At 38.9% G+C, this 23,288-nt stretch overlaps 1 protein-coding gene across 2 annotated transcripts in view; it reads right to left on the reverse strand.

The window, feature by feature from the left end:
* Positions 1-23,288, reverse strand: part of CTNND2 (catenin delta 2) — a gene marked incomplete at both ends in the record, with an annotated part of 515,683 nt that overhangs the window by 25,104 nt on the left and 467,291 nt on the right. For both annotated transcript variants that reach the window (XM_084219011.1, XM_084219012.1), the window contains 2 exons: positions 7,057-7,141; positions 10,394-10,604. In XM_084219011.1, the coding sequence (XP_084075137.1) occupies positions 7,057-7,141; positions 10,394-10,604 (296 nt within the window). The remainder of the gene's footprint in view (positions 1-7,056; positions 7,142-10,393; positions 10,605-23,288) is intronic.

Here is a 23,288-nt window from a genome sequence, read left to right on the forward strand (position 1 = left end):
AGGCAATTGGCAATCAAAAAGCCAGAAATGTTAAAATTTTCTTGCCAAAGGTTTGAATGATTCTTAAAAAAACAATCCCTGGGAAGGTTTATGCAATCAAAAGAGGAAGTAATTTAAATGGTGAGTTTATATGGTGATGCTGCCTAGGGAAAATTATGCTGACAAAGTAACATCAAGGTGAAAACGAAATTCCAGACTCTCATATCATTGCTCACTGAAGAGGTTCTTGTGTCTCTAAGAAATAATGTGAAAAGATTATCATATTATTCTTTGCTCTGCAGCAACTACCTGCTATTTGCTGCAGAATACAAAATATGCCTTTGCTTTAATGATGAAATTCTTCATATTTTTGCGTGCATTGGGATAGGCAAACTTATCTGACATGAACACTGGAAAGTAATATTCAGCATAAAATGCAGAATTAAGAATGTACACACACACACACTAATCAGTAATGCTAAAATTTTCTCTAGTAATAAATCCAATGACAATTTCAGGATTCAGTATTTTGCAAGATTGCCAATTGATAAAAAGCCATATTTAAAATGCTCAACTAAAGGTAAATCACGTGTTCCTTAAGAAAGAAAAAACAAAAGTACACATTTGTAGACTATCACACTTTTGCTATATTGGTTATAGAATCTCTTTCTACTAAAATTAATCAAATGATAATTTAAAAAGGCCTGAGTATTTTATTTCGGCAAAAAATTTCCACATTTCCTTTATTTAAAGTCAAATTAGAACTTTGCCTAGTTCCTAATTAACAAAAGACAGCAATGTAATATATTAGATGATGAAATGCTGGGCGTTTTAACTATATTCCTGTTAGCTAAAGATGAAAAGGATTTACCCTAACCTTGAAAGATATTTATGTCTGGAGTATTTAAATGAGGTCTTCTCTGATGTCTTCTCTTTTCCAGGCAAACAGTACAAACTTAGTACAAAAAACCAAAAAGATGAAAGAAACAGCATAGGTACTATGTTCTGTGGGGCCAGGAAAAAAAATGGAAATTCCAACTTCCTCTAAATATTTTATCTGAGATAATATACAGACATATATGCATGTCTGTGTGTGTGAGTGTATATATATATATATATATATATATATATATATATATATATATATACACACACACATGCATAATGCACAGATATAGACACAGCCACTCTGTGGACTTACTAGGATGTTGTGCAAATGTAGAAGTATTTTGGTTTTGCCATAATGCCACAAAGTGATATTTTATTATGGGGAAAAAAAAAAGCCAGTCCAGCTAATTCTCATTGATAATTCTGTCGGAAGGAAACGTATATTATCACTCTTAATAAAGGTTTTGAAAATTAGCATTTTAAGAATTTAATTGACTCATGGACACACTGATTTCTCTATAAATGTGCCAGTTTACCAGTTTGCCTGGGATCCCCTTATTGAAATGTCCAGCCATTGCTTTTTTCTTAAGTGATGTCATTGTGCCAGAAAACAAAGCAATGTGCTTGATAAATTTAAAATGCTGCTGCAACATAGTGCTTATCAGCAGCCTCCTTTCTCTTTGAAAGATTGAGACAATCAGGAAAGAGATCAGAGAAATGCCAGAAGGATTGTCAGGGAACTGGATTTAATGCACTTGTCCCTCTCACTGGTATATGGTGTCCTCAGAGAGAGCAGAACTCTGCACACCTTCCTTGCAGGTACTCTCCTAAGTGAAATGAGGCACTTTCCATCTAGAGCCTACAGGGTTCAGTGAATTAAAATGTGCAACTTAAGAACATATTCTCCAGTCAGGCTTTGTTACTTTTGATACAAAGGTCTCCTGAAGAACTGCTTTGGGTACAAATCTCAGTATGCATGAAACACAACAATTCAAGACTGGTCAGCTGACAGCCAGAATACCTGGGTTGGGGAATAGATTCTGGTTTCTTGGCTCTGGGAGAGAGTGTGCTGAGCGTGCCATGACCCAGAGTCGTGGGTTGGTGAAAATCCTCTGTCATCAGTCACACTGAAGCTTGGGGACGCCCACTGCCATAAATCAATCAATCAGTCAATCATTTATTAATCAGGTACTTGCATTTTCATAGTTAATATAAAAATGGGCTCTAGACAATGCCTTCTCTATAATGATACTTTAGCTTCATATTACAGAAGGGGGTTTATCTCAAATTAATTCATCCTTTTTCTAAGAGGGTGACATATTAATCTGAAAAAGCTTTTGCCAATTGTACAGAAATAAATTAAGCCCCGCTGAAAGATCAGCTCTGCAAAGTACATATGCTCATGAATAATCTGAACACATGAATAGTTCCTTCAAGTCAAGCCACTATTTTTGAGGAATTATTATGCTCTGGATTTAGAATTTAGATCTTTAATGTAAGGTTTAAGTTCTGCACAGACCTTTTCACTAGATAAATTTAACCTAAACCAGCTTCCTTTTGGGGGATGTCTGACTGATAACAATAACCTTACCAGAAGAAAATCCAAATGACGTGTCCCAAGTTTACACGACTGGACGTTGTAATTAACATTTTTAAAAGGTGAGTAGGTATATTTTATTTAAGAAGAGACTTTAGATTCTAAAAGTCCTTGAGACTAAGATTTTGAATTTTAATGCTGCCAATTTTCATGGAGCATTTAGTCATAAAGGACTTCTCATAAAAGCCATCTTATTATTCTGAAAATCACATGAAAAGCAAGTCTTTTTCTATATCCACATGGCTTTAACTGCTAAGAAGACTTCAGACAATTCTATGTGTTTTTCCTAACCGAGGACAGATAAGGCCATCTTCAGAGTGACTCCATTAAATGCCTATCACAAAAGTATCCCTGCTGTAAATGGCACAGTACAAGCTGAAGGACGACTGCCCTGAACAGCCTCCCTGGTTTCCAGCGTTGGGTGGTACTTTTATTCAGATGGCAGGTGAACGGGACAAACATTTCTAATATTCCGTGCAGAACAGAAACCTACCACGAGAAATTGGAAAGAAAAATATTTTCTACGAATTCATCGTGATCTCTACTTACACACTGGAAGACAGAGTAAGTGTAAACATAATGATAGAATGTAAACATATTTTGTTGGAGCCTAAATGGTTAGGCAAAGCAAACCAATTAACAGAAAACATATTCTTCCTGACAGTTTCTCCAGCTCTTTAATACTACACACATTTTATGCTAATTGAAGCTTGTTTTTAGCTAATAAATTTTCTTTCATGTTAAGCTCATTTAGCACAACCCTTTTGCTCAAATTTCCTCATGTAATTTAACAAGCTATCTGTATTTAAGAGTAGTTGGTTATTTTCTTGAATATTGCCATAGAGAAGAGTTTACCAGCTGATGGAAATTTGGTCTCTTACAGCCACATCTGTAATTTCTCAGGTGTCCCCAGACATTCAACCAGTGAATAGCCTAGAGACTGGAGCGGGGAGTCATACTGAGTCAAAAATAGGTGCTTTTAAAGAAGCCATGGAGTAGCTCTTAAGAGGCTAAGCATAAATGGAGCAGGATCTCTCTTTCTGGATGCTGTAAGCAGCACTTATTTCTCCTGCTAACTCTATAATACAGGTTGCCAAGACACTTGAAGAGGAGGGGTGTACCAGAAGTTTGAAGCATAGGAACAACCTGTGGGACAGCTCCTGTACCTTGTTTTTCCAACGTGTTGAGCCACTGACTAACCCATGGGGCTTTGGGCCATGGGACTGTTAAGGACGTTTGAAAATCAGATTTTAAGTAATTTGGAACAGACTCACGAGACAGATAAATGGTCATTTATGAATATATGCCTTGCTTATAGAAAACAAAGAAGTTTGAAAATGATGATATTGTCTTCAGGAGACCATATTACCTATTCCGATAAAAAATGTCACCACCTCCTTTCTAGAAATTAATCCCACTAAATAATCTAATCACTGTCTATATGTGACTAAACCTGAACATTGTTTTCCTCTTGGTGGACTTTTTCAGACTAGATTTCTGAACCAGCTATTGCTTGCAAATTAAGCAGTATTTCCGATGAGCTCTTGCATGATGAAGGACCTGCAACTTTTGGGGTGGCTGGCAACTTCTTCATTTCAAGACTTCCTCTTTGTCTCTTAAGCCTTCTTTTTATTCCTACAGTTTTAGGACCAAAAATATTTATGCATTTTATAACTTTTCCTTTTTAGACTGTGTTAGGATAGTGCCAACTTAACCACACCAGGGAGCAAAATTGATTTTTTCCCGTAAAAACACAAGCCTACAGAGGACTATCTAACACTATTGCCTTGCTCACAGATCTGAATGCTGTTTACTTTCTATGTCTTTTCCATGCCAGCCCAGCCTAAAGAGTCTGTGTGTCTCAGTAAAGCCACAACACAGCTTCCATGACCTGGAAATCCCCAGACACTGGATAGAACCTGCCAGTGGAGGGTACAGGTTGCGGCATGGCTCTGCTAATGCAGTGCATGAGATATTGTGGACTTAAAGAGCATCCACACCAATCCCCAACTCTGGATTTCTGTCAGTGCAGTTTATCTTCTGCTGGCTGTAGGATGTTCCTTGAAATGTTGAGCAAAACTAGAAAAATTAAAGAGGCTTTAGTGTTTTTGCTGACCCAGTCATACTTAGACTAAATATACTGACTGCTACTGTTTCAGCAATAAACATGTATTCCCTTTTTTGCCCATTAATACAAAGAATAATACTTCTATTCATTTTACAACTTCTTACTTTATTGTGAATGTGTAGCTCTAAAATATACCACAGTTCAAACTATTTGGTTATATTGTTTCTCAAACAGAAGATAAGTGTTGCTGCTTTCACTTAACTATAATGGGATGCTTGCAATTTCCTTGTATTACGATACAAAATTGTGTCTCTGTTGGCCAATTCTTTGAAAGCAATTGTATAGATACTTTGGTATATGGGAGCAAATTGCCGATGGTTATGCAATGGGATTTACCTGCACTTCAAAAAAAGGCTGTGCAAGCGCAAGATACTGCAAAGTGCTGATTGCATTACTCTACGTTCATTCATTTTTACTGCTACGTATCTATTTTAATGGGAGAAAACAAAGATTGCATTAATCCAGTATCTTTATATTAAATAATTAGCTGACTATTAGTATAATGCAAACTTCTCTAATTTTCCTATCATAAAACCATTGCCACTGCCTTCCAAGCAGTGGTTAAACTCAGACAGCCTAAGAGTCAGCCTATTAAAGGCAAGTTTAATAAATATTATAATTTTATAAAGATTATTGTATGTATTTCAACAAAAAGGAGCATTTAACTATCTGAACATTTTTATTAAAAGAAACCATATTTACACAAGGCATAACAGCACATATAATGGCATGAAATTAACATACAAATATGTAGGGGAGACTGATCTTCATTTTAAGATTTTGTGTAGGAGTTAAGTAATATAGATACTAATACAATTCTCTTCCTGATAATATAGATGATCTGTCTGCTATGAGTGTCGGGAAGCTACCTCTAAAGCTAGCCTGCCCTATTTTCCATATCACATATTTGTGGCCATGGAAAATGCTCTTGTAAGCCTGCAAGGTACTTAGTACCTGAGCATGCTCAGTATGTAAGTCCATCAGCAGCAGTCACACCAGCAGCCAACACTGTCCCTTAGGTAGCAAGCAGTAAACTCAGCAGCCACACAGCACAAACATTATTACCTCCTGCATGGAGCAACCCCAGAAATTGCTTTTCCATGATGGCATATATATACAGACAGAAGGCTGGACTCGAGCCAGATATTGTAAGAACCTCTAAGAGATTATGGTGCAGAACAGCTCAGCCTCTACAGTGCAGCCACCCACAAGCACAGAAGTCAGGCTACGCACACTTCCAGTGTGTTACTGCCTTGGATTGAGAAAAGCCTGCTCATGTTTGTTCCCACCTCTTAATGGGACAGTTGAGGACCAGCTTGTTACTTGGAACGTCTTCACATATGGTATCCCTAGGGCTGCCAAGGATGACTGAAAATACTGGAAATGAACAATGGGAGAGACTAAACAATCATCTTCCTCACTCCTCAGACTTGACACAAGCAGGGCTGAGGCATGCGAAAGAACAGCATTTCACACGGAAGGTCAGCTTCTGCCAGCTTGAGATTTGGTGCATACATTTCATGTAACTAAGCTATTTTCTAGTGCAGAATACATACAACACAGACCACACCACTGTGAACCTTCCCTCCTTCACAATCCGTATGCCTCAGCCTTACCCAGGGCCTGAACTGAAGATGCCATATGAAGTCTTAGCTTTCGCTGATGAGATTCCAAATACAAGTATCACTTACATAAGATGTGATATTCCAAGCAAGAAGACATTGAAGAGCTAAATCTGCAGGCTGATACTCACATGGAACGTAATTCAGTTTGGAAATATTCAGCAAGAATTAATGTAAATGTTTTCATTTACTAAGTAGACACTTCTGTTAAAAAAGCTGTATAGAATGTTGTTTCACAGTGTTGTATTAATCTACTGCAATTCAATTTCAAGAGGTTAGCAGGCCTGTAGGAATGCCATGGTACTACGGACTCAACACACTGAAAACCAAGTATGTGATGCCACTGTCTGCTGGTTGATTAGAAGCAAAGTGACAGGTTTCTGCCCAGCTCCCTGTGTAGCTCGTCCCTAAGCACCTCTCCTTCAGATACTCTTGTTTACAATCTCATGAGGAAATCTGGGAGCTGAAGGGCTGGAAATCTGGTAATCTCCTCAGAAACATGAGGACATGTAAGAAAGACTGTTCCAGTAGGAGACCTTACATACGTTTGTTCAATGAACAGAGGATTTCACTCTCCAGGGCTGTTAGATCCAGCACCTTTTGTATGAATTTATTTCAAAATCAAATTCACAACCACTTTTCACCACCACACATATTTTCAAAGGGCATTTTTATGATAAAAGTAGAAATTAAGGAAAAAATAAGAACTCCAAGTATCTGAAAGTTTAAACTACAGTGGATTTCCAGTTACATAAACAAATATTTTGGTCTAAAGTCTCTCAGCCCCCAAATTTGGGTAACAGTATGAAAGATGATAAATCTAGAAAAAACCCAAGCCTTACCTTCTTGTAGAGACTTCTCAGGTCTCTGTACTGCCACATACTATTGAGGACCTGAGATGCTGCTTTCACCACTTTAGGCGAATGCCTGTTACATACATACATTAAAAAGGGAGAGAGAGAGAAAAAAAGAGTGAGAAAGAGACTGTTAAATAAAGGACACCATTCATTCCAATTTTCAGATGCACTGCTATGGATTTAAACCCACAAATGAAGTGTGTTTTAAGTATACTGTAAGATCTTTGCTTGGCATCTTGGAGACCAAGATGTTTTTAGGCAAGGGCAATATATCTTATCTCTATAGTACTAATCAATCAGTGAGGGGAAAAAAACTTGTGCATCTCAGTACACACAGGGATTTCTGCTGAGAGCATAATAAGAGGAATAGGAGGCAGCAATTGGCAAAATTGTTGAGGACCAGCTGGCATTATGTACGTCTAAGATATGCTACAACTTTTGGCATAAAGGACAAGGAGCAGAATTTCATTCTTTGCAAGCTGCTGAAGTCTAGCTCAGGACAGTGTGCTCAACTCATTTAGCTCCTCTCAGCAGTGGCAAAAAGAAACCCCAGATGGGTGATGAGCACTGGTTTTGAAATGCAGAGCCAAGATGCAGAAATACAACTGATTACAAAAAGTTGTGATAAATTTCATTAGGAATCCACATGTGGACTAGGATTTTGCTCACACCATTATCCTTTGATGACAGGAATACAATGTGGTGTTGAAAACCATGTAACTTCACGTGGTATTTCCCTTCAGAGAAGTTTTGAAAGATGATCTAAACTATTGTTACAATCAGCTGATGTCATATAATCCTGCTGGAATAGGCAATTAAAAAATCTAAAAAAAACCCCCAAAACCAAGAAGGGGTCAAATAGAAAAGGAAGATAACCCAGCCCATTAAGGAAGCATTCATTGTGCAGGATCAAAAATACAAATAAAGCAGTAGAGCGCTAGAAAACCTTGCAAAGGCCAAAGTCCAGGAGTTTGGGGCAGTCATTGAGATGATTTATGTTTTACTCAGAAGAGGCATGTTGTTTGAAACATCAAAGAGAAACCAGAAAACCAGCAGCAATCATAAATTGCTGCTTTGGGCAGGGGCCAGGCTTTGGTTCATTCTGTGACTTCTGAGAAGAATCAGTGGTAGGCTGACATGCAAGCTGGTAAAGTGCTGTTATGACACAACTGATTTATTAATACATTTCCCTAGTAATTTATTTGGTGCTTTTTTCCCTGCTTCTATTCCATTTCTCACCCAGAGTAGAGCAGTAGGTGGGCAATTGGTGAGTAAACAGGGTTTTGATAAGCCCTTTCAAGCATAGTTGTTTTTATTATACTCCCAGCTGTACTGTCTAGTGGGGTGCTGGTAAGCATGGAGTAACCAGGAAAACAACTGTGCCAGCCACTCCATGAGTATTGAGGAGAGGCAGGAGCTATGTGAAGCTGATATGGGCTTGGCCAATATAAATAACCTTATGAACACCAGCTCTCTCATGTGGTTATACAGAGAGACTGTTCAAGCCCTGGGCATATTGCAAAGACTATCAGGGCCAGCCCCACACTACTGGCACTGATAGATACCAAGATGCATGGCCAGTTCAGTATCCTGCACATTCAGAAGCAGTTGCTTCATACTGGACAAAATGACTTCATACAAAAGTGATTTAGCGCATTAAAGCGAGCATGTCAGAATTTTCTATCAGTCCAACAAACAGCAATTTTGGTTTTCAAACAATGAATTACCTGTAAGAAACCAAACCAACAGCACACAGTACTGACATTTCTGAAAGCTGAAAAATTGAACTTTTACATAAGATGGGCATTTGCAGCACTGTGTGTTGACAAGTTTTCTTGTTCTAGAACTGTGTAACCTGTAAAAATGATAATATAGGACTGCAGGTCAAAGTACTTGAGAGAAGGGATACATATCATGACTTAGAAGGGCTTTTTGGAATTACTCTGCTCTAGATTCATTAGAAATAGATGTCTTTCACAGTTATGACACATATTCAGACAGGGAATTATGCCCTTGGATCCTCCTAAAACTGCCTGTGATACTTCAAAAATTCCAGACTCAACAGGTATTAGAATTCTCATTACCAGATAATGACCAGGTAGACAGATGCATTACTCTGAGGAAATACACACTCAGCTTAAGAGAAATGGATATGAACCTGCTTGCAATGTCAGTACATTTGATCTAGAAAATATAAATAAAAAATTTTGGTAGATTCAATAATAACAAACTGCAAATATAGTAATTGGCAGAGCATGGGGAGCTCCCACAGCTGGAATCACATACTTGGTCACACTACTTTTCACCCCTTATAATTTGAATTGCAAGAATGTTTCAATAATGAATTTGGTATGAAAGGAAAAGGGTGACAATAGAGAAAAAGAAATGTGATTAAATTATATTGGCAATGCTCTGATCACAGAGGCGAGCATAAGTTCTCATACCAAATGAAGGGTGCATAAATCTTTCCTTCAGGTTGTGGCCTGGCTTTGTGGGGCTCTTTAAGAGCTCTGATGTTGCAGTAGGCTGTGTGATGACAGCTCCGAGTAGGTGGACTGATGGGTTTTGTACACTACAGTGAAGGCTTTTTGTTTTCAAACTGCCATAGTCCCATTGCACTATACTTCATCAGGTTGACAAATATGAGAACCAGGCTATCTGTTTTAGGCAAAAGAAGGATAAAGAGTGAACTCTTCGTGAAGAGTGTGTACATAGCCAAACAGACAAGATGAAACCATAGCTGTTCTGAAAATGCCACAGTTGTGTGCAAGACATTTTTTTGCCTCACAAAGCAGCCTAAAGGCTCTCTCAGAAGCAACCAGTCAGAAAATCCATGGATCTACTACCAAGCTGGTGGCAGGGAAAAGGGTGCTGTGAAGAGGGACAGTGACTTTACATTCTTCACTCCTAGATCAAGAGAAGCAGTACCAGAACTGTGGTGAGGTCCTTCCTTTCAAAGGACCCCTCCACCTGCATGTCATGCCTTGGGCAGGGTGCAATCCAACCACTCTTATCCCTAATGTTTATGGGGATCTTCTGCAATTGCTTAGAGGTAGGGGTTACTGTAGATAATTACTCTTCCTTAAAATGCACACGGACTGCACTCCCTGCACTGCGGATGGCACATGAGAAATAAACCAAAGCAGAGGGAGACTTTCGGTATTGGCATTGTCTGTTTCTTGTCACCCTTCGCACTGGGCACGTGATATCTGTTCAAAGTAAAGGATTCAACTTGCGATTGCACACAGAAGGCAAACACATTCAGGACTAGCAATAACTCCTGGAGAGGTTAAAAAGGTGCAAGGTGATTTGCAAAACATACTTGTCTCCTTTACTCTTAGATATGCCAACCAGTTTCTCAATGCCGCCTGCGTCTCGTAAGGCCTTGGCATTCTCCATGTTTTTAGTGATGACTTCGTGCAGAGTGCAGCAAATGGCAGTAACGGTGTCATCAGACATGGCCTTGCTCGCTGAGCTGTTGCTGTTGTTGGCGCCTGGCAGTCGGTGGACCAGATCCCTCATGGCATACTTGCCTTTGTTGAAAGAAAACGAAGGGAGAATTCAGAAGATACAGCAATAAAGGGTGATGGAGAAGTACAGGGCAAACACGCAAGACTAACAGCACCATTTGCATCATTGCAGGTAATCTAACTGGATACTGATATTAATTTGGAGCAAGCGATATTTACATGATTGCATGTTCAAGCATTTTACACGTTACAGACTCTGTTAATACTTCCATACTGCATCAGAGACTTCCAACATGGCCACATCACACCCGTACCCGAGAATGGAACTGTGATGGTAAAGGCCAGGTATACGCACAAAGATAACCTGAATACCACAGCTCACGGAACTTGGCAAGTCCTCATCTCCCACCAAAAACCGCACAGCTTGTTACCATAAACTGAATGCACATCTATTATTAAAACCACAGCAGTGAATGCAAACACAGTGATGTTGTTATTTGTAAAAAGGCCTTCTCTGAAGACTTCTCCCCTGTACAAGGTTAATTCTATTCTATATGCAGCAATTGAAATAGCTTTAGTAGTGCTTCTTAGACTCAAGAGAATACCATCTTTTTCATACATCCTCAGTACTGATGAGAAAAGGAGTCTTTCTGACATCTATTCCAATCTGGCATTTTGCATGGATTTAATGAATAAAACACTAACCTCCAGAACTTAAAATCTCCTAAAATGAAAAGAATTTTTAAAATGGTCGCATCAAACATTTAAATAAAAAGAAATTCTGTTTATTATGTTTGGGCTTGGTGATCTTTTCAACCTAAGTGATTTTAAGATTATTATAATTTTTTTCATGCTTAAATAAACAGATTTATTTTTCAAAATTGCACCTAAAAGTCATGTACTGCTTGTAAACATAATAAAAAAACAGCTTCTGAGAATATATATATGTACGGCAGGATTAGCAGCAGCACAGATTCACAAGAAGCCTCACATCAGTTCCAAAGGATTGCTATTATGGTGAATGTTCAATCCTTCAATGTGATAAAGAGAAGATCAGAGAAGGTGAAGGCCTATGGAGTTATTACTGAGGTCAGTGAAACAACTCTGAATCATCTTCAGTGCAGATGTGCTAGGAATTTGCATACAGCAATCACCATGAGTGTATCATGCAGGATGAAAAGGACAGGAAAATTGGGAAATATAAACTACATTAGTAATCTAATCTACATTACATTTTGTGACTGATCAGGTATGATTATTGTATATAATATGGTAATTTAATCAGATTTTTGTGATAACTTAAAAATGTTTACGCATAGTGTTTATGCATACTTATTAAAAATCTTATTTCTGAATTCATAAATTCCGTTGTTTGTATCCATATTTGAAAGCAGAGGCAAGAGGAAAATCACATCTTTTAACTATCAGACATTGAATAATTTTTATTTCTTGCAGTTTTGCCTGCTGTGGTGGAACTACAGTCAGTCATTTGAACAGAATATTCATAATACAGATAAAAACTTAAATCTCTGTACTGAACTGTTAAAGATTATCAAATAGATTTTGTGGCAATGTGAATCGTTAGAAAATACTCACTCTATATTTTGTAAAAACATTCCTGATTATAAAAAGCATTAGCCTGTGTAAAAAATGTGTACAGTAGGATTTGAATCTTTCCAGTGTGCTGCAATACAAATACAAATCCTGTCCTCAAACATTTTTATTTCTTTGAACTTAATATTTAATTTACTTGCACTGTAATGATTTTAGGCAATATTATTATTATCAGATGTAGAACAGTTGTTAGCACCTCTTTCTCTTTCAGAAATGATTTGTTTGAGCAAACTGAAAATCTTTCTTTTCCTCCACACATTTATAAAATGCAGTTGCAGAAAAGTCTGAAATGTTATTTTAACCTGCATCTGTCTGTTCTGTGCAACATGAGGAAATAGCTGTATATCACTTACAGTGAGTACTTCAGTTTGCAACACATATGAAATTAAGCTGGTGTTTCAAAAAATAAACTATCATTTGATGTAGTTTTACTACTCTAGTGCAGTGCCTCCCACTGGTTGGGAGTAAGCACAAGTAGATAAATCAGATCACTGAGACTTTTCTGCTTTACACTGTGCACACATCCAGAATAGACCAACATTCCTTTTTCTTTCTGGACCTCACTTAAATTGCAATAGAGCATCTCAGCACCTCAGTCCTCTGGTGGAATCAGTTCATGATGATAATTTCATTAGCAGCCAAAGAACACTGGGTGTAAGGAAATCTGGATGGCTGCCCCAAGCAGATTTCTTTCCTGGAACTGGTCTAGTATTCCAGGCAGTAGTATTCACACCAGTACACATGCCTAGACACACAAGATGCTTCTTACGATAAATAAAGGCTTTGGAGCTACCAGGGAAAGCCCAGTTGGAAAACTTAAACAGACACAATCAAGCAGGTTATAAGCATTCTGGAAATGCCAATGCTCAGCAGTTCTAACACTTCTGCTGTGCACACCCTTCGGTACGGCATGAGAAGATCAAGTCAGTATTAAATATTTCAAAACAATAAAACAGGCTTTTTATACATAATGTGTAACAGTGGGATAGTACAGCATAGTACACTTAAAAGTTATTTTTCTATGATAAGACATCCATCATTTTCATATTAAGAAGGTGATTCATCTAACACCATGCACCAAGTCTTTGACGGTAAGAGGATAGCATCCGCTTATTATTTCAACAATGAAGATTTAATATCTTTTCCTTTGCATGATAAAAGTCTCAGCACCTTAATACCTGCCTCCATTACTTAATGCAGGAAAATTTTCACATCAGAGGATCAAATAACTGTCCTAAGAATGATTCTGCCTTCAGAGCCAAACAGCACAGCAAACTATTCTTCTGGCAGATTAAACCAGAGCAGAATCATCACAGATAAGGTTCTACTTCTGGAAATACTTCCCTACTATTGCCTTGAGACAAATTCGCTGCTGTTGTAACATTGTTGAAACCACTTTCATTTTCACTCATCTCTGAATAATGCCTTTGACACATTGGCAAATTTATTAAATAGTTGTGACATGGTTCCTAGTTTGAGAGTACAAGATTAGGAAACTGACCTATTAAAGAAACAAGACACCCCAAACAGATATTAATTCCAACAGAGATTCCTGTCCTAGAGATAGATCTTTTTCTATAAAAGTAATTGTTCACTATTCCTCCCCTCCAAAGATATCTATTAATTCATATCATGTATCTAGGTAATATAAAAATGGCAAAATGCCACCATACTTTGTTGTAAAGGTGCAGATATCCTATTCCAAAACTACTGGTGCCTGTGTGTTAGAATATATCTGAATTTTCTTCTCTTCATGCTAACACGTACACTTCACTTAGATTCACGTGGTTTGGGCACTTCCATTACCCCTGTGTTTTTAATACTACTCAACTTCAGTGTTTCACAGACTTGTGGAAAGAATATGACTGGGAGAGCTTTTATTATTACTTTCAATCATTACTTAAGAAATGTGCCAAAACTGTCTACTTAATTTTTATGGAAGAGATTTTGGTCTTAAGTCAGTGTGTTATCCAACTGGTAGTCTAATAAATTAGAATGCATTCATCACATGTCAGCAGTGGCAGAAACATGGCTATATTTGATGACTCATTCCTGCACCATGCTTTCCCTGTCAGATACCACTGTTCTAAGTGTAATATATTACCACTACTGGCACCTGCATAGCACCTGGAACTCCCTCAGAGTCCAGCTGTTGGTGTTCCAGAGGAGCCCTGTGCATACTCTGAGCACTGGCAATTTTCTAGTACATACTGAGGTGCAAGAAGGGGTGCAAGAGCCCATAAAAAAAGAATGATTATGCTTATTGCAATATGTAGCAGACTCTGGACTTGGACAATACAAGTTATAGTGCAGGCATCAGAGCGGCAGTCAACCTCTTGATATTTTGGAGGGTAAAGGTGTGTTAGTTTGCATAAGGAGATTTTCTATCACCAGTGAAAGACTCAAGGGAGAAAACTGTCCTCAATTTTAAAGACAAAATAGGCTAAGAGATAAGAAATGCTGTCATACTGGGTCTTAGAGCCAAACACGTGTTTTTTTGGGGGCAGAGTTGGAAGCAAGCCCAAAAAGATGAAGCAGAGTAATGCCAGAGCTGCTGAACCAGGAGTAAAGGCAGTAGATGGAAGGAGACACAAACCTATATCTTTGAAAGCAAAAAAGACTGCAGTATTGAGGTTGAGAGACACTTGACCCACTGAGTAAATGATTACTCCTCAGACTTTGGGGAGCAGCAGGAAAGGTGAGTGAAGAGTAAGAAAAAATCCACCTTATGAGGCAATGTTGGTTTAAAAAGGTTTGTAACCTTTTGAAAGAAGGTTTATAAAAGAAGACAGAGCGGCACAACCTGAAATAAGGGTCGTCAGGCAGCACAGAGTTTAATGCCCTCTCGCTCACCACTAAATGACATTACTGTCTCCAGACAGGCTTTCCACTGCAACCACGGAGCCAGTGACTTTGCTCTCCACCTGACTCTGTAAGATACAGTCTGTGGCAGTGCCTGCTGCGGGGTACCTTGCATGTGAGGGATTGCAAGTCCCACAGTTTGCATACAGCAATGCTCTCTTCCCTCTCTCTGGGGCCCCTCATTTGACCTGACTTCAGCTGTGGACAGAGCAGGTTTATGATGCTCCAAGGTAGAGTCTACAGACAAGCCCCCATGGCCTGGCCTGTGCTGGCTCATGGTCTGCGATATTGCACATCACAACACATCTGTTTCTTATTCCTAAGACCGCTGTGCATGAATTGTTACCGAAGAAGAAAGTGGAAAAACTCTGGAGCAGTAGGACTGAAAAGCATGCCCCAAATAGCATGAGACCCACCACTTCTAGCAAGTGTCAGAGAATGGAGGATTCTGGATCACTTTGGGATGGAAGTGTAAAAAAAAAAAAAAAGATCAAACCATTTTCAGGTAAATAGGGGGAAATTTATGTGTCCAAACAGATGGGGGCAATGTGGTTTCAAATTCCCTTGGATACTTGAGATACCTGTACAGTTAGTAGACCTATGGAAGATACACAAGCTTCTGGAAAAGCAGATGTAAACAAAATTGGACACCCTTTGGTCCTTAAAGTTTAATGCTTATCTCTAGGCACCCAGATATCATTCTCAATGTTTGGCTAGAAATGTTGACAGGTCTTTTTACTTCTTATGTTAGTGACATGCACAAGCATTTGTAACCTCTGGCACTTCAAAATAAATACATATTGCACTACATAATGGGAATTGACTGTAGTACTGCAAGTATCCCTATCCAAAAAAAGCTATCACCTCAGCTCAATCATTTATAAAGGAAAGAGAGATGAGTTAACTTAAACTGCTTTTAGTAAGCAGCTCAAGCCTTGTGGGCTGGAAGCCACTCTTTTAGCTGCTTCACATTAAGCATAACTTGTCAATTAAGTTGTGATAATGAGAACTTTGATCTAGAGAACAATACCAGATATAATTTCCTTTTTAAAGGATTTTTTTTTTAAATTTAAAGGTTTTTTTTTAAATTTATATTTTAAGAGTCTATAGAGATAAATTATTTTTTGAGAGTAAAGAAAGAATAAAAGCCATTACACACACATGCCCTCCTGTGCCCCCAAGGATCCCAGTGCACTTTGCTGACGGCTGCTGAGACTGAACAAAGAATCAGGTGGAGGTCTCAGATTCCCTCTTCAGATAAATGATACACACTTTCAGTTTTTCACCATCTCTGATGACAGGCAGCAAGATTTCCAGACATAAGATTGGTATTTGGTATGGACCACCACAAAGAGGAACAGCATCTTCCCAGATGCATTATATGTGATGTGTCAGTCATTGGTTTTCTTTTTTAAAAATCTTTTTTATCAAGAATAAATTCAGCCATCAGCAGTGTAGCATATAAAGCCCTACAGGGAGCAGGCATAGTAATCTTTTACAGTTTTAGGGAAGAAACCCTCAAACTACCAGAGAATGATGAAAGCATGTAGAACACCAATAACTGCGTGGCAATGTCAGTTGAGATTTGCTTGCAAAAGAATCAAATATCTAAAAGGGTAACCAATATAGAAGCTTTTATCTTTTGAAAAAGATTAAAGATGTTGGTTCTATATTTTGAACAAGGTATGAGGAGAACAAGGAATGACAAAGGGCACATCCATAACAAGGATGAAAGAGCAGTATGTATAGAAACTATTGTCATTGCACAAAGACAAAAGAGAAGCATTTTGGTATTTTGAACCTGAACATGCCATGGGAAATCACAAGTGGGTTCAGTGCAATCACCGCTTTTCAGCAATATGCTTTCTCAGACCCTTCACAGATTTTCTTTCCTGTAACACCATTTTCAGCCAGTTACCCTCCTTCTTCAGCCCCTCTGAAGCTCCTCTTTCTGCTTCCAGAAACATAACTTTTCCATTTTGTATGTTTCCTGCCTCCCTCTGGCTGATTGCTTTTCTTGTGTTCAACTCATCATCTCAGGGCTACCCCCTCTCCCCTGTACTACATGATTAATAATTTTTCTTCCTTAATCTGCATCCCCTTGAACCTTTGGGTCTTAACTGTGACGTTTTCATCGTCCTTTGCCATGTCTTGTAAATCTCTGCATCTGTCTTGTTTGCCAAGCTTTTCCAATCTCTCCTCATTTTGTTTTAAACACCTACACTTTGATGGTCAGCTAGATGCTGCTTTTGTCACAACCCTGCATTTCCAGTCCCACCCCTACTCACCACATACTCATGATTTTTAATGTTCTGAACTAAAGGACATTTTAGCTAATTTGCAAGCACAGACTTTAGACTCAAAAGTACCAGTGTGTTTAAACACTACTGCTCTTGTATTATTCTTGTTGCCTCTCTTGCATATCTCAATTCCCACAGGCAGCTATTTAATCTGCTGTTACTTCTAATACTGATTGTACTCCTTTCTCAATGGCACCCCATATTCTGCTTGTCTCTCACACAGTGAGACCACAGATATTCAGACTTTATACCAGCATTGTAAAACCAATAGGTTGAGGAACTCTCAAGGCTCTTTGGCTGACCATAACCTGCTGATTCACATTCTAACACGTGCTTTAAAGGCTACATGCATGTCTGCACTTTGCAGGCAGAAGCACTTCAGCTGGCTCTGCCGGAGGTAATGCCAAAGGTAGAGCACTGCATTGAGACCCTGCTGAACATCTCTGCCTCTTCCATTTTTGCTGCTGTCCTTTTGGCAGTTTTCATGGGATGCATGCTGCCTGCCACATGGATTTCTGGAAAAACCAGATGTCCTTCAGGGGCGTATATGTTTGCAGCAAAACAGTCAGAAGACTAATACTGAAATGGATTTATGGGTACCATGGCCAAATGGATTTTCTGTTTTGTAACAACACCTCTCACCCAGCACAGTAGATGGCTTCTGCTTTCAATGTTCATCCATGTATCAGCAATCCTCCCTCTCTCATGCTGGAGAAGCAAAGCAACCATCAAATGCAACCCAACTCAAGGGTGTGCTCTCTGACTCGCAAGCTGGTTTATGAAGATGAATTTGGGAAGAAGTGCACGCATTAATTTGTTGACTGTCTCATCCATGCTGGGACTATAAAAATGAGTCAGTTCAAGTTCAGCATGACCTGTCTAATTATCTGCTGACCTGGCATGCCAAACAACTGCTGGGTCCACAGAAGGAGAAAATTCTCCACTAATAAGATTCTATTTGTCACCCTCAGCAGTGAAGAAAGTAGCATTTTTTCAAGGCAATCAGAGGCATTGCTACTGTTCTGTTGTTTCTGCTCTCTTGGCCGGAAAAAAGGATTTGAGTGGTGGCTTTGGCTGTCTCCCTTGCAGACTTAGCTCCGGAGGGTTGTCTGAGAAGAAAAATGACAACCTCGGGCTTAATTGTTGTTAGACACAAGGAATTTATTCTTGCACGTTTGGGTTTTATATCCAGAATGGATGGAGTCCATGTGTTCAATAACTCAAATAATTTCCTTTCTAATTAATTTTGATTGCATTTCCTGTCAGGTATACAAACTAGAAAATGCATGAAGAGGAGTTGTGAGCCTACCTATTGATTCAGGTAGTGCAAATATATCCAATTAACCAGCTCCTTCACATGCCAACAGATCTACTTCTTGTTTAGACTGCACTGTCATCTTTCCTTTCATCTTTCCACTAGCCCAAGGTAAAAAAGATTCTGCAAGGGAAGTGATTCCTCAGTTTAATTGCTGCAAGCTAAGTTTTCTGATTACTGGAGCTGGTTTTAGTCCCTTGCTATGCTCTTCCCTGCTCCCTGCAGAGAACAGAGCTTCTGGAAAGCTGAACTTTTAAAAAAATATAGCTGTTTAATTAATGCTATGATTAATCAGTGATGCTTTGAAGAGGAAAAGTACTATGTGAGAGTTGAGTGGAATTTTAGTTTTATCTGCATTATTTTCAGAGATAGGATAATATTTTGTTAATAGTTTGATTCAAGGGACTTCAAATTAGGGCATAATGAAGAAATAAAAATGTTCTCTATTTTTGGAAAAGTAAGTTTAGGCTTCCAGATCTATAGCCTGATCCAACGCCCACTGAAATTAATGAGCCTATTTACCAACAGTAAAAGGTATGAAATCGGATGCAGAAAAGAGTAGCTTTTCCTTTCCACTTTGGTTTTTATTTTGTGTCCAAAACAGAGCAAGATTCTGACAGGGGTAGGCAGAGGAAATTGCAACTAGACATTATCCTGTTTTAAGTGTCCATGAAGGAATTGCAATTTATTTGCTACTCTTTTCTGCTTCTTTCCTTGTGCTAGAATATTGCCTGAAACTCAAGAAGAAATTTGTCCCAGTGGTAAGGTCTGAAAGACTGATTGTTTTTGCATGCTTTTATGTACAACACCACGGTGAAAACATGAAGATTCTTTTACTTCACATTAAGAGAAATAAAAGAGATCCTCATGATCTACTGTTATTAAAGGTTAAATAAAAAGGCAACAATGTAATACATGTAAATGCATTAGCTCAATAAATAAAAATCTTGGTAAAGTGGTAGTGTCTTTTAAAAGCAACTCTTCCAACAGACATCAAAACCACTTCAAGTCATGCTGCAATGTTCATCTATTTTGTAATTACTTCAGTGTTCAAATATTTCTTAAGTCATCACCATGAAATAGTTAGGATAATTAATCAAGATGGCATAACAAATCTGAGGATATGTATGAGCATTTCACATTGCTTTAACATGCACCACGAAATAAAATAATTTATATCTCAGTTACAAAATACAGCTTAGTAAATAATGTTCAGTGAAATCATACAGTAACTTTACAGATTTCAGTGGTTGGGAGAAGGACATAAGGGAAAAGAACAAGAACAATTAAAAGAAAAGCATCAGAAAAAGTAATGGGTTTTTAAAAATTATTTTTTAAAACTTTAAAGACAATTAATCCACAAATAGGTAAAAATATAATACAGTATTTGATTTTTTTTTTCCTCACAATTTGCAATTGTTAGTAAATACCTCATGGAAACAGTGTTCATCTGTTGAACCACTATAACTAAAGCAGACCATCCAAAGGTCTGCTGGGGTAATGAAGCTATAAGTACATTTCTTAGAAACAGGGCCTCTCACATTACTCATGTAGAAAGTGGACATGTAGTTGGTTCTACAGGTATTTTTTAGAGGTCAATTAATTTTGCAAATATTACTATTGTTCTGACTCAGGTTAATTCCTGTTCCCTACAGTGTTTTACAGCCACTGGAAAAGAGCAAACTATATTGTAGTTCTGTATCTTAAATCACCTAAAGCTACTACAATAGAAGTACAGTAAGTGAATACAGTAATTATGTGAGAAAGGATATGTATGATGCAGAGTCAAAGTAGGTTCTGTGCTCTCATAGGAAGGCAAAAAATGCATCTAATAACCTTCTTTAACAAATGACCAGCATATTATTGTTTTGACTATAACACTACTAGTTCTCATTTCTCATAAAAACGTTTCTCAGCTCTTCTAAGATATACAGCTCATTATTAGTTGTGTTTAAAGAAATTGTGTCAAACAAATCCTAGTCCCAACTGATCCACCAGAGAACAGATCTACTGGAGCACAGTTCTGTTTGTGCTTCCTCAGGAGGTGGCAGTCAAACAGTTCATAGCATGATTTGATTTTGGGTTATGCTACTGCTGATCCTTCCAAAGTAACAGCTCCAGGCATCACCTCCAGGCTAGGAGCTGATCAAGTCTTCTCTCTAGTGGCCCACAAAGAAACATTGCCTCCAGACACTCATTTGAGGTTGCTCAGTATCATTAAACTGTTGCTTTTTAAACCCAAGTCACAGCTGCTCACCTATAACTCAGTAACACATGGCAGGAGGATTCTCAGGACTGTGTACCTACTCAGTTTCCTTCTCCTAACTCCATGGAGAAGCAGTTGGCCACATGGCAAGAGTTGGAGTCCATATGTTAAACTTGTTATGCTGGGCTTCATCTCCTTCTTAGAGATAAGCTGGACAGAGGAGAGCAGCTTAAGGCAAAGCCCAAAACCTCCTAGATCCTTCAAGTTCACTGACTTCTGCAACATTAGCTGACCTCAGTTACTTCCAAAGAGAGGGGGAGAATTGGGCAAATATTGCAAAAGACTTCTTCTCCCTCCAGATTTATGGAAAAGACAAATCTGGCAGAGACCAGCTGACTCCCAGGCTCCAGTGGCTTACTTTAAATGATCAAAGTGCTCTGAAAGACTAGGGAGGAGTCAGAGTGAAAATTTTACGTGTACTCAGCAGCCTTGCTACCTCCCTGAGATGTGGCAGAATATAAACTACACTCTGCATTGCAGGGCAGGGATGGGAGATCAGGCTTGGAGTGCTGGAAAAGATTTGACAACAACAACAACAGAGGAAGGCTGAAAAATAAATGCTCTCAGCTAAACGAAAGAGGTAACAGGTCAGATGCAATGCTGACCTCCTAATCACAGGAGATTCAGAGATCAGTATTACCAAAGGTAAAATATTTCTTGGTAGAGTGCTCCTCTGAAAACTGTAAGTCTGCAGAATGTCATGTTCCCTTTGTGAGAGCAACCTTTTTTAGTGTCACTTTGAAAAACTATACACAAATATATGACTTTGCATATTCTCACACTAATAGAAGCATTTTCCTCTAATTAAAATTAGCACTGATGATTTGCTAAAATCATCCCAAGTTATGAAATCCAAATAATGTATAAAACATATCACTTTAAGAGCATCCTGAGTAGCACACAATCTAAGAGATTCTGTAACTTTTCTCCTGAGAGAAGTAAGTAATGAGACAATTTATTTTTCTCATATTGCACGTTAGATCCACAGCAGGTGAACTCTGAATACCACCATAGCACATTCTTTTGGTACACAGAGCTTATGCTGCAAGATCTGTAAATCTGAACTAGGAGAATTTTTATCTTTCTTAAGGTTGCAGAGAAGTTCTCAGAAGAAAAAGTTACAGCCTGTACCTTGAAAAGAATACAAGAACAGCCATAAACCAGCAGAGTCACTCACAGATTAATTAATTGACTAAGTCCCTATGTTAGAAAGATTAGCCCATCTCTGTTTGTATTCCCCAAAGGACTAAGTGTGTAAAACTGAAATGCAACCATGAATGAATGAGGCCTCTAGCATAGTCATGCCTCATTGTGGACCTTGATACTTCTAGCAAAAATTAAATAAGAATTTCTGCAAATAATTTCCTTATATATTATAGAACAGTGAAGGTTACCAGCATTCTCTAGAGATAACCTACTCTGCTTGACGTATGTTCAGCTCAGTGTTCTCTTAAACTCAGGCGGAATTTCCTGTATTTCAATTTGTGCTGATGAACTCTTGTCCTGACACAGGGCATCACCAAGAAGAGTCTGGCCCTGTCCTCTTTCTACCTGCCCATCAGGCATTTAAACAGTGTATAAGATCTCACTGAGCCTCCTCTTCTCTGGGCTCAACAGTCCCTGCTCCCTAAGCCTCTCCTCACAGGAGAGATGGTCCAGGCCCATAATTATTCTAAGGACCCTTAACTGAACTTTCTCCAGTACATCTGTGCCTTTCCTGCACTGCTGAGCCCCAGAACTGGACTGGGTGCTCCATGTGTGGCTTCACCAGTGCTGAGCTGAGGGGCATGATCACCCTCACTGACCTGCTGCTAACACTCCTGACAGCCCCCTTTCCTGCTGTTGGCCCCCTTTCCTGCTGGGGTGTGCTGCTGATTCCTGGACGTTTTTAGATTGGTCTTGACAATGAGTGATGGCAACGTAGTGGGTACAGCAAACAGAAGAGCACACTATTTAAGCTCTTACCCAACTCTGGCCACTAACACAAAGCCCATGTTACCTGACTCCTAAACCTTACCCCAGCACCCTTCACTAAACCCTAACCCCAAGCTCTATCACAAAGGCCAAAAACCAAATCTGAAACCCTTTCTTTTATCCCGACCCCACATCCTTGTTCTGATGGCAGCCCTAATCTGCTGTCCCTAATTCTAATCCTAGTCCTCACTGTGACTCCACCTCCAACCTCCAACCTCCAATTGCTTACCAAAAACTCTTCATGGAAGTCCAAACCCTGAGCCAAAGCCCTTCTGTAACTCTAAAGGCTAATCCCTCTCCCCAAAAGGCAGGCTCAACCCCAAACCCTAGACCTATGCAGATTCCCAAAGCCTAAGCCTTCCTTCTTGACCATGATTCAGCCCCTCTTCTGACCCCAGCTCTTGGGTGCCAGTGCC

The sequence above is a fragment of the Fringilla coelebs genome (assembly GCF_963513975.1).
Source record: "Fringilla coelebs genome assembly, chromosome: 1".
Taxonomy (NCBI): Eukaryota; Metazoa; Chordata; class Aves; order Passeriformes; family Fringillidae; genus Fringilla; species Fringilla coelebs.